This window comes from Danio rerio, chromosome 4 (assembly GCF_049306965.1).
Source record: "Danio rerio strain Tuebingen ecotype United States chromosome 4, GRCz12tu, whole genome shotgun sequence".
Taxonomy (NCBI): Eukaryota; Metazoa; Chordata; class Actinopteri; order Cypriniformes; family Danionidae; genus Danio; species Danio rerio.
This window is the reverse complement of record NC_133179.1, coordinates 42,412,827-42,426,330: the sequence shown is the minus strand read 5'-3', so window position 1 is coordinate 42,426,330 and position 13,504 is coordinate 42,412,827. Positions and strand designations below refer to the sequence as shown.

At 37.3% G+C, this 13,504-nt stretch overlaps 1 protein-coding gene across 1 annotated transcript in view; it reads left to right on the top strand.

Annotated features, from left to right (window-relative positions):
* Window positions 1-8,555, top strand: part of LOC108183681 (protein NLRC3-like) — a 117,778-nt gene extending 109,223 nt beyond the window's left edge. The window contains exons 8-9 of the mRNA XM_073947451.1: window positions 6,181-6,227; window positions 6,960-8,555. Coding sequence (XP_073803552.1) covers window positions 6,181-6,227; window positions 6,960-7,495 — 583 coding nt within the window. The 3' untranslated portion in view covers window positions 7,496-8,555. The remainder of the gene's footprint in view (window positions 1-6,180; window positions 6,228-6,959) is intronic.
* Window positions 8,556-13,504: the final 4,949 nt, after the last annotated feature.

Sequence of the window (13,504 nt, the reverse complement as noted above, 5' to 3'; positions counted from 1 at the left end):
GAGATAATTAACGTAGTTGCAGAGTTACGCATAGTTAGAAGAATGTCTAAACTGGACTATGGAATAAAGTGTAACCCCATTAACCAGTTTTGAAGTTAATAGGAAGTATTTTTTAATCCATCTCCATCTTAAGTATTTTTAATAATAGGCAAGACATATTTTTCTAGCAATTTCTATCACAATATTAAACTAACATAACAGCACATGTTGTAAAAATGACTGAACATTTATGCAACTAAAACCTCTTTTTTATATTTTAACCACCCATAGGTCCCATAAAGAGAAGATCCTGGAGCAAACAGGAAGTACATGCTGTGGTGAAAGCTGAACCATTGGCTCTAAAAACCAGAGATTGGTCAGCTTTGGATTTTTATATTAAAAACTGAATCTCGGCTCTTTAGATAAAAAATCTGAATAACACTTTTATAGTAAGTATACACTATACATCATTAGTTTAGCACTAACTCTACATTAATAGACTTTAGGAAGCAGTTTATAAATACAGCTTCAAACGCTGTATTCTTGACTTGACTTAATTGTATTTTCATGCTTTGTTACTGATTCATTTTTCATTACTATATTATGTATTGCATTATTTACAAACTATTTGTATTTAAGAGTAGTTGGTGGTTTTTAATGATTAATAAACTATTTTAAATGAGCATTTATGCATGTTATATTCAGGCATATAGTAATTGTAACCATGTGTGTTAGTAAATGCTATAATAACACAACTTCATGCAGTTTTGTGACCTAAGGACTGTTTATAGTTGATAAATCCCTTATAAATGTCAATTTAAGGCTCAGTATCTAATGAACAATAAATCTTTGCAATCTTATTAAAAAATTCTGTAAAGTTTAAACATTGCAAAATAAAAATACAACATCATTTCAAAACAACAATTAACAATATGACAATATTCATTTCAGTGTTTCTGTGATGTTTGCACTGTACAGTAATTTTATATTTTGATAAGATTGCAAAGATTTATTTTTCATTAGATAGTTTCATTTGTGTATCTTGAAATTAATGGAAAAAAAATATATATATGAACTCAACTTCATGCAGTTTTGTGATCTAATCTAAAGCGAGGGCTATTCATGCTTTATCAATCCATTATAAATGACAATATAAGGCTCAGTTACATTATATACAGGAAAAAAATTACTATTAATTTCTACTTATTACAAGATGCTCAAATGAAACTGTATCAAATGAAAAGTAAATCATTGCAATCTTGTCTAAATATAAAATTGCTTTACACGTAATGTATTGTTAAATTATTATATTGTTGTTTTATCAAATGATGTTGTATTTCGACACTCCTGTTATTCAGCAATGTTTAAAATTTACAGTAATTGTATTTGTTTAGGTACGATTGCAAATACTTATTGTTTATTTGATACACAGTAGGTAGTGCTGTCACCTCAAAGCAAGAAGGTCGCTGGTTCGAGCCCTGGCTGGGTCAGTTGGCATTTCTGTGTAAGGTTTGCATGTTCTCCCTGTGTTGGTGTGGGTTTCCTCCAGGTGCTCCTACATGCGGTACAGGTGAATTGGGTAGCCTAAAATGGTCCGCAGTAAATGAGCGTGAATAAGTGTGTATGTGTATAGATGTGTCCCAGGGATGGGTTGCAGCTGGAAGGGCATCCGCTGCATAAAAACGTGCTGGATAAGTTGGTGGTTCAATCCGCTGTTGCGACCCCGAATTAATAAAGAGAGAAAACCAAAATGAAAATAAATGAATAAATGAATGATTCTGAGCCTTTAATTGTCATTTATAAGGGATTTTCTAAAGCATCAATATTCCTCACTTTAGATTAGATCTCAAAACTGCATGAAGTTGAGTTAATAAAGCATTAATTAACATGCAGAAAAACGTATTATATGCAGGGCTCCAAACCGGTTCAAGGAACGGAAACGAAAAACAGAATCAAATGACATTTTTCAGGAACAGAAACGAAAACCGAAAAAAAAAGATCAACTTTAATCGTTCTGAACAGAAATGTTTACAGTTAAACGGTTAATAATGTTATTTTATCGTTCTCTTTATTATATGAATTTGGGAGACAAAAGGCATTAATTTAAAGCATGTGAACAAATGCGACGGTGACGCTCGTTTTTATATAAACTATAAATGTCTGGCCGTGATGCGTATTTAGGCCTATGCCAGTCTATAAAAGATAATGTAGCTTAAAACACTTTAAAATTTTAGAGAACGTAATACAGTTTGCACAACCAATGTTTGGTCTTAATAACCTGCCCATAATTAAACGTCATGTAGCCTACTTTTTGATTACTTGACCAGCGGATTAATGGCAGCACCAGCGGATAAACGAGATCTGAGCATAATAGGTATGACCAATATGTGCATAACCAATATGCAAAGTCAAGAGAGTGCACGACTCCATAGGGTAACGTAGCCTAAACTGCGCACACTTGATTATGTAATGTGTGAAATCGTGGACGCATCTCAAAGAGCAAAGCATAACTTATTAAATGCCCATGCTTAATCGGTCATCGATAAGGTCTATCGGTTTTAAAGGGTTGCCGACAATAAATCAATCGAGTAATCGTTAGCATCCCTAGTTTAATCAATGAATGTGTTAAATTTTATATTTATATTAAAGATGAATAAGGCAAGAATATGATAATGATACTTTTTAGATTTTTACACCTACAAAAATATCTTGTGGTAGTGCACTTGTTTAATAAAAATCTTTGTAAATAGGTTATCTGTAAAAAACGCAATCAGAGCCAATGACATGTAGAAGTAGTGTTGCCTAATCGGCTATTAAATTTCTAATAAAATTAAAACCAAAGTATAACTCATTGCATTTTTCGTTTGATAAAAATATACAGAAACGAAATAAAATCATAAGGATGCTACTTTGTAATTTATGTTAATAATAATAAAATGACATGCTTAGACTATAAGCTTAACGGCTATACGCTGCCAATAGGCCACTAATAAATATTATTTTACTTTGTACTGGATTATAATGTATATTTTACTATAAAAACTAAATATAGCATGTCTTACTGTCATTTAAAACAAGTAATTCAAAATACACATCAGAACTGTAGACCTGCAGTGTGTAAACTGTATACAGGGGGTGTTGGTCAATCAATAGCCTACAGCACATAATTGAACTAATTATGATGCTAACTGTAATTTAGCTCTTAATATAGGCCTACGATATATTTTCTGGTGTTTAATTTTGCATGAGCAAATAGCAGTATAGCCTAAAGTAAATTTTTAAAAAAGATTTTACTAATATTAATAATAATGGATATAATAAATTTAAATAATAATTGCACTGTGCAGTGTACTAAATATTTTTATTCGGCTACATAACTGAAAAACTATTTCATAACAATTTTTATAATTTTACTGCTATTTCATATTATACAACATCTAAATGTAGCGCCGGGTCTGCGCTCGATACCAAGGAGTGGGGCTGTGTGTAGCGCCTTTAAACAGCGTGTCAATCAATAACCAAAAGCAAGTTCATATTATAAATATATCTTTAATGATACTTATTGAAAATTCATTTAATCTTACCCCTTGTATAGATTTTTTAGTTGCACCATTAAAAAACAGAGCACTCTAGAGCCCTGCAATACTTTGTAATTAAATAAAGTTTTTTTGTTTTTTGTTTTTTTTTTTCTAGAAAACTGTTTTCGGAATATTTTGTCTATTAAGGAACGCAAGAACAGAACCGAAAAAATATAAATTCTGCTCAGAGTGAACCGATTGGATTTTCTTTTTTTTTTTTTTTTTTTTTTTTAGCCCTGATTATATGCCTGAATAGTAAATGTATAAATTTACTCATTCTTAATGATCTTAAAAAACACCAATTATTCTTAGACAGTTTGTAAATAATGCAATACTTCATTTAGTAATGAAAAATGAATTATAAACAAAGTATGAAAACACAAAAATTGAGCACATTACACATGCTTATAAGTCAACAAAAGAGCATCTAGCTGTGTTTATAAACTGCTTACTATTAATGTAGAGTTAATGCTTAACAAATGATGTCTATTTGGAGTTTTGGTGGCTTGGTTATATGATGAAGGTCTCTGTGCATTTGTGGGGTTCAGTCCTTTATTAATATATTTTTTAATATTTTTAATGTTTTTTTTTTTTTTCAAATAGTTAAAATACGACAGAAACAGAAATAGAACATACTGGTGGGTTTTAAGAGTTTACCCAAAAATGTACATTATATTATTAATTACTTGCCCTCATCTCACTCTAACCCCCTGAGACCTTCATTCATCTTCAGACTCAAAGGAAGATAACTTAGGTAAAGTGCAAGAACTCCTCATCCTCCATAGACAGCTTACCGTTTAATATTATTTGCTATTGCACTTAACTAAATGTGTATACAGACATGGAAGAGTTATGTGGAAGCTTGTTATACCCAATGAGAACTGCTTTTAGACATGCAAGAGAGTTTCATGGATTTTGTGTTTACTGTTTTTTGTGTTTAAAGGTTTTGTGGAAATTATTTATAATAAATATAACATTTATTAAATCTATTCTGGGCCATTTCCTGTTTGGATCTTGAGGTTCCTTCTGTATTCAAATTACATTTTTTATAAACTGACCTGCTCTTCAAATGAAAATTCTAAAGCAGTTTACTGTCAAATTACTTGATTGAGGTTTAAAATTTAATATTAGTAAGGGTGCTGATCTGATCCCCACGTTGCCTAAAAAACGGTAATGTGTGTGTAGAACTGGTCCTTGCTTTAACTAAAAAACGGTAATGTGTGTGTAGATCTGGTCCTTACTTTGACTCAAAACCAGTGATGTGTGTGTAGATCTGGTCCCTACTTTGACTCAAAACCAGTGATGTGTGTGTAGATCTGGTCCTTACTTTGACTCAATACCGGTAATGTGTGTGTAGATCTGGTCCTTACTTTGACTCAAAACCAGTGATGTGTGTGTAGATCTGGTCCCTACTTTGACTCAAAACCAGTGATGTGTGTGTAGATCTGGTCCTTACTTTGACTCAATACCGGTAATGTGTGTGTAGATCTGGTCCTTACTTTGACTCAAAACCAGTGATGTGTGTGTAGATCTGGTCCCTACTTTGACTCAAAACCAGTGATGTGTGTGTAGATCTGGTCCTTACTTTGACTCAATACCGGTAATGTGTGTGTAGATCTGGTCCTTACTTTGACTCAAAACCAGTGATGTGTGTGTAGATCTGGTCCCTACTTTGACTCAAAACCAGTGATGTGTGTGTAGATCTGGTCCTTACTTTGACTCAATACCGGTAATGTGTGTGTAGATCTGGTCCTTACTTTGACTCAATACCGGTAATGTGTGTGTAGACCTGGTCCCTACTTTGACTCAATACCAGTAATGTGTGTGTAGACCTGGTCCCTACTTTGACTCAAAACCAGTGATGTGTGTGTAGATCTGGTCCTTACTTTGACTCAATACCGGTAATGTGTGTGTAGATCTGGTCCTTACTTTGACTCAATACCGGTAATGTGTGTGTAGATCTGGTCCCTACTTTGACTCAAAACCAGTGATGTGTGTGTAGATCTGGTCCCTACTTTGACTCAAAACCAGTGATGTGTGTGTAGATCTGGTCCTTACTTTGACTCAATACCGGTAATGTGTGTGTAGATCTGGTCCTTACTTTGACTCAATATCGGTAATGTGTGTGTAGACCTGGTCCCTACTTTGACTCAATACCAGTAATGTGTGTGTAGACCTGGTCCCTACTTTGACTCAATACCGGTAATGTGTATCTGGAACTGGTCCTTACTTTGTCTCAAAACCAGTAAAGTGTCTGTAGAATTGGTCCCCACTTTGTCTAAAAATCGGTTGTGTATGTGGCGGACCCCACTTCTACACAAAACCTGAAATGTCCCCACAAGTGACCACTGTGTCAGGTCTAAAAATAAAATTGCGGAATATCCAAAATCTGAAGTGATTTTATGAAATAGTTTGTGTTTTTGTGTGGCAAACTATTTTTTTTATGTCTCTAACATCATCAGAAAGGGCGGTCCCCATTACGTAACCACCGTGACAGGTGACCCCCACAATGCACAAAAACAAGTATGTGTGTGTGTGTGTGTGTGTGTGTGTGTGTGTGTGTGTGTGTGTTTTAAGCTGATGTTTGTGTACTGACTGAATGTTAATCTGTGTGTGTTTACAGTCTGGATCATGGAGGAGAGACGAGGATTACAGCAGGACCACGCAAATGTAGGACTACACACACACACACGCACACTCTCAAACACACACACGCACGCACACACACAATCAGACACACACTCACACACACTCCCTTCTGTCTCTCTCTCTCACACGCACACGCTCACACACAATCAGACATACACACTCACTCTCACACACACATGCACTCTCACACACATGCTGACGCGCACACACACACATACACACACACACACCCTTGCTCTCTCTCTCACACACACACACACACACACACCCTTTCTCTCTCACACGCTCACACACAATCAGACATATACACACACTCCCACACAAGCATGGCCCTCTCTCACACACAGACACACACACTCACTCTCACACACATACACACTTCTTCTCTCTCTCACGCTCACACACAGCAGTGAACACTTGCTACACACACACACCCTCTCTCTCTCTCACACACACACACACAGCAGTGAACACATGGACACACACACACACACTCCCCCTCTCTCTCTCTCTCTCTCTTACACACACACACACAGCAGTGAACACACAGACACACACACACACACACTCCCCCTTTCTGTCTCTCTCTCTCACACACACACACACAACACACATGCCCGCATGCACGCACACATACTCACACACACTCCCTGTCTCACACACACACACACACACACACACACACACACACACACACACACACACAAACACACACACAGCTGTGGTTGTAAATGTGTGTGTTCTTGTGTTCAGATGTCTGTTTCCTCACTCTGGATCCAAACACAGCACACACTCATCTCATTCTGTCTGAGGAGAACAGAGAGGTGAAGAGTGTGAGAGAGAATCAGCCGTATCCTGATCATCCAGACAGATTTGATTATGATCCTCAGGTGTTGTGCAGAGAGAGTGTGTGTGGACGCTGTTACTGGGAGATTGACTGGAGTGGAAATGATGATGTGTTTATATCAGTGTCATATAAGAGCATCAGGAGGAAGGGAAGAGGTGTTGAGTGTGAGTTTGGATCTAGTGCTCAGTCCTGGAGTTTGATCTGTGATTCCTCCAGTTTCATATTCAGTCACAATAACACACGCACTGTTCTCCCGGTGAAGCCGCTCAACAGGAGAATAGGAGTGTTTGTGGATCACAGTGCAGGAACTCTGATCTTCTACAACATCTATAGAGACACAATGAGCCTCATCCACTCAGTCCAGACCACATTCACTGAGCCACTCTGCCCTGGGTTTGGGTTTGGGTTTCTTAGTTATGGATCATCAGTGAAACTGAGATGAAGACTGACGAGAAATTTACCCAGAATCCTCTGCAGGAGCAGTCACAGCAGTGTGTGTGTGTGTGTTTGCGCATGCATGCTTGTGTGTGAGAGAGTGTCTGTGTTTGTGTGTGTGGGAGAGAGATTTTTTGTGTCTGTGTGTGTGTGTGTGCGTGCGTGCATGTGTTGGTCTGTGTGTGTATATATTACTGTGTGTACGCGTGTGCATGTGTAGTGTGAGAGTGTCTATGTTTTTGTGTGTGTGTGTGTGTGTGTGTGTGAGAGAGAGTCTGTATTTGTGTTTGTGTGCACGGCATATAGTGTGTGTGTGTGTGTCCATGTGCATGTGTGTGTGAGAGATATATAGTGACACATATAGTGTGTGTGTGTGTGTGTGTGTGTGTGCGTGCTTTCGTGCGTGTTAGTGTGTGTGTGTGTGCGTGCTTTGTGTGCGTGTTTATGTGCGTGCGTGTGTGTTTGTGTGCGTGCGTGCGTGAGTGTATGTGCGCGTGTGCCTGTGTGTGTGTGTGTGTGTATGTGTTCACTGTTATGTGTGTGTGCGTGTGAGTGTGTGTGTGTGCGTGCGTGTGTGTGTCAGTCTTCATCAGTGTCATCATTGATGTTGATGAAGTGTCCTCCAGGATGCTGCTGTGTTCAGATCAGCTCATTCTTGTCTACAGATTGATCTTCTTCATTGTTTCTCTGTTGTTTGAGCACAAATAATAAAAGTCAATGTCAAATCCACTGCTGATATTAGAATGTGATGATGAACATGGAAATGTCTGAATCCTGTCTGAATCTCTGTCAAATCTTGAATCAACTGTAGAGAAATCCAGGAGCTCAATGAATAAAGGAGAAATGAAGTGTGGTGTTTGTTTCTGCTCTTCTGATCTTCTTCTTCTTCATGATTTGACTTGAACTGAACAATAAAAACACATTTATTCCAGTATTTATTGATCTGTTCATGTTAGTTGATGACAGTAAAGTTGTTCTCTGTTAGTTCTTGTTGACTCTCAGTGCATTAACTGATGTTCACAAGCACAATTGTGGATTAATAATGCTTAATAAAGCAAATAAATCAAGCTCAGTAATGTCTGTGTCCAGTAATAAGCCTGTAACTCTTGACTAGATGAGGAGTTTTCAGTGTTGGATTGACTAAAGTAGGAAAACACACAGTTTAGCTGAAGCTTTCCTGCTGCGCTCAGAGAAATAAAGACTTCTGCTCCATCAAGACCAACACAGAGACACTGAGGACGAGTTTCTGAACACAGACCAGACGCTCTCTCAATCACAACACACACAGCACACACACATTCAGCACGTCTGTGGACACATCTGCACATTCAGCCACAGTTACACACACACACACACACATACTGGTTTTTGTGGTATAGAAGGACTTTGATCACCAAACAAGTTGGGTGGTGGTATAAGGGGACACCCCTTTCCCGATGTCCTACAGATATAATAAACATATCAAAAATTTAGTTTTCCTCTGCAGATCTCATACATCACTTTGGATTATCTATACACACATTAAAATGGATCATTATACTGTATGATATTATGGTGGTGTACAAGGACAGCCACGGCCCTTCCAAAAATGTTCCCGCCTATTACATAATTGGTCTAAATAGGGACCTATTGAATTATTAGGACAGTAATTTTACAACACACACAACATGTCAGTTCTCTGCATTAGAGGGACCAGTGTGTTTCAGAGGTACACGATCATACACAACACACAAACACAGCACTATGCTACATTACCAAGACTGAGGTGGTTAAAGAGTACTCGCCTTTACAATACACAACTGCAAATCATACATTATGAGACACATGTAATCTACTGTTACACGGTCATCCACAACCTACTACTACTACTAGCATATCACGACTGAAGTGTTTAAAGCGTACTGGAACTTACACACAATACATAGCACAACATACAACATAGTGTTTTAAATGTACATTAATAATGACTTGAAATTGCTGCATACAAACAAAACGTGAGTAAAATCATTCAATTCAGACAATAAATAAACAGTCAGTCAAACAAACTATCAATGAATCAATTGTGCAATTTTTGTTTTGAAAACATCTCTCAACAATTACATTTTGTTATCTGGATTTGATCATTTCCCTGTTCATCACTGTAAAGCTTCTTTGACACAATCTGCATTGCATAGGCACTTTATTAATAAAAATGACTTGAAATTGCTAAGATGCAATTAACAACAACTTGAAGTTAGTGAAATCAGTGAGTTGGTTAAAAAACAGGCATGCCAAATATTGTAAGTACCTCACTAAACAGGCAGTAAACATGAGATTGACTCTTACAGTGCGTTCAAGCGTTGTTGGCGAGACTGTCAAAGTAGCCAGAAGTCATTAATTTTCAAAGAGGAGCTGGAGGCGAGCTAAGGCGAAAGCAGTGCGGTGCATTTGGGCAATGTGGGCATCAAGGAGGGCTAAAATCAGGTCAACCTCGTGGTAATGAGCTATGACACAGTTCGATGGAAAATTATCTGACTGTACTAGTCCACTGTTTAAACAGCTTGTGCAGAACGCTGCCCAATAAAGATTCTGACCACACGAGTTCCCAAACAAAACAGAGTTAAACCGTTTTTTTTTTTATGTGGAATAGGCACAAATTAATATTAATGTTAAGACCAAGGCTAATAAACGTCTATAAACGACCCTTTCACACAGTGTTACCTGGTAAATATCCAGAAAATATCTGGAACGTCTTTACCAGTAAGTTAAAACATGTACTGTTCACACAGGCAACGATGTTCTGGAATTTTTCTGGAAAAGACCATTCACTCATACATTACATAATACTGGTAAAAACTTCCATTAACACCATTAGGCAGCAATGAGCTGTAAATGACAGTAGAGAGAGATTTATAGGGTACCACCTGTCAAAAAGTTTGATGGATTGTAGCCCCGCCCCTAAGGCGGGACTTCCGGTCTAAGCCCCGCCCCTTTTATATAAACTTTATAGTTCCGGTAATTAGATTCTTATCGGTTTAATATAAAATAATAATTCCGGTAATTAGATTTTTATCAGACTAATTAAATTATTGATTCCGGTAATTAGATTTTTATCGGTTTAATATAAAATAATAGATCCGGTAATTAGATTTTTATCGTTTTAATATAAAATAATAGGTTATTTCCAGGTAATGAAAATATTGGTAATTAAATTCTAATCAATCTGAAATAAAATTAATATTATAATAATAACGGTAATTAAATTACTGTTATTAAATTCATTATTTAATTATTATATTATAATATATTTAATAAATTATACTAAATGCATCACTTACCCATATGATGTTGTCTCCATGGTGGTATGAACATACTGACTGTATGTGATAAGGAAAACGTTAGACAACACCCATCAACTGTTTGTAAAAGATAGATTTGTATCAACTGTAGAATATGTATATCTGATTGTATATGTTGGGTGTCTCCCACTAAATACTATATTTTGTTAGGTGATAAGGAAAAAATGTTGACCGTTAGACAACGCCCTGGCAGATACATCAGGCTGATAGAATGATAAGTTGTTATTTGAACTAATGTTAAATATTGATAAGAAAGTATTGACGCAACATATAACTGATAGAGTTCGGGTGTGTCACTACAGATGGTATCAACATACATGTGTATATGTATATATAGAGGAAGAAATAGTTTGAGTGTTATGTCAAAGTCATGGCTGCCTTTCAAGTAAACACTAGCACACCGGGTCAGATTTGGACCGACGATCTCAATACAGACTTAAACGGTAATCCTATCGCTATGGAGGAAAATTGGGAAGACCATATGCTGAGAAGGCTGACGATGGCTCCTAGAAAAAGGATCACCAACCTGAAGCTAACAAATTTTCTTCATGAGAATAAACGTTACATGAAAAAAGAGTTTGCTATGCCTAGCGAACGCATTTGTCATTACCTATTTGACAAAAAACAGCGGGTTGTTACCTTGTACACAACGGAATCTGGAGAGCCGCACAGTCTGGATGACCCCTGTCTGATCTTACCAGTTAAAGACTGGTTCTTATTCTACAATCATGTCTGGCCGGATATCCAGAATTCTAAACAGGAGCCGTTGTTTATCGCCGAGTGGGATTCTGAAAAACCGAACAATCGATTTCGAGTGGTTGGAAACAACTGTGAAAAGAATCCTAAAGACTGTATTTTCATATTCTTGTGCGATGATAAGACAAAGCTTCGTGAGCGTTCTGGTATAATACATGCTGATGAGCATAACGAGCGATATGAAATGTTGCTCCCCATCCTCTGGCAAGACGTCAACAAGCTGTCTGAAATTTTTGCCACCATAAACCAATTGTTCAAATGGTGTGACATGAATGATCGATACAAGGATATTAAAGTTCAGCTGTTTCACCCCCAGAGGTCTGTGCGACGAGGGAGGGAACACTCCCAACTGTCTCCGCCCATCTACTACGAACATAAAAACCCATAATCAACAACTGTTCACCACAGTACTACAACATGTCTCAACAACTCTCTTCAGAATTTGGTATCTTCAAGCCTGAGGATATCAAAGCAATTCCTCCTGATGAAAACGCTTTGCCATGCTTTCCGAAATTCGGAACTTCTGCATTAGATCGCGACTTACCATGCTTTGAGCTATTCAAATCTTCTGAACCGGACAACGATGAAAAAAAACTGGTTGGATAAATTTTGCACCGAACTAGGATACCGTAACCTGACATACCTGACCAACAAGTACAAAAAAGATGACGATACAAAGTTTGACGTCACAGATGGATGTTTCTGCAGTTCCGGTTTCAAGATCATAAAAGCGCTGATCGCTGTGCTCATGCAACACATCATCAACGCTCAGCTGAAAAAGGAATGTGAGGGTTGTGCTATCGACCACCCCAGCCAGCTGCAACACTCCTGTCTGTTTGAACCCTCAGCATTCTACTTCGACTCTCACTTTGCAACACTCGTCAATAAACTGATCAAACCTGAGTTTCACACTGCTGTGTCACAGGCTATGCTGCGTGTTGGCTTAAAGTCACAACCTCAGACGATCCACGGAACAGCCCTGGGTATTCTACACGAATTGAGGAGCGAACCATTCATCGTTGCAAGACTGGAAGACATCAGAACCAAGATTCTGGACGACTCCTGTGAGAAAATCGTCAGTGACGCTGTCGATTTCTGGCACCGCAGTGGCTAGACCTCAAACCAGCTGAAAACACCACAATGGGGAACACATGTAAACCTAGCAAGATACTTGAAAACTTTTTATTAGAGTACTATAAAAATCAGTTAAATGGCCTTTTATGTAAAGTCATTAATGATTCCACGAATGATGATCGTTTATCACAATCCAAACGTGTGATGAATTTTAAAAAAGAAATGAATGTTATTAGAAGTATGAATAACTCATGGGACAATATGATTGATGTTTGTATTAATGCTAACGAACCATGTTCTATTATGATTAAAAGAGTTTTAGATGCTATGTCTGAAGTATCTGATCAGTTTGGAGTCGGTGATGTTCTCTGTATGTCTACCTATGTAACAGATGTATGCATTTCGTTGATTGCAAAAAATGATGATGATGATATATCTGAAATTGTTGAATCTATGGTCACTTACATTTTAGATAAAAACATGTCATCGTGTGTCCAATTTCTTTCTTACCTTGACCGTATGTAACCATTTTCTGATTGATGGCATGAATGTTTCCTCGCTTTAAATAAAAAAAGATTCGTACAAACAATGTTTTGCATTATTCTTTGACAACCATCGAAACAGGACCATGTCTGATATAATGAAGAAAGTTTATTACGACCCATCAAGCCCCGGTGCTTTAGGTGGTAAAAAACGTTTAAAAGATGCTGTGTTTAAGGAAACAGGAGTCCGTCTAAGCGATAAACAGGTATCGGGATGGTTGGCCGGGGAAGACGCTTACACTTTACATAAAACAGCACCCATAAAATACAAACGAAATAGAGTTGTGGTATATGGTATGGATACCC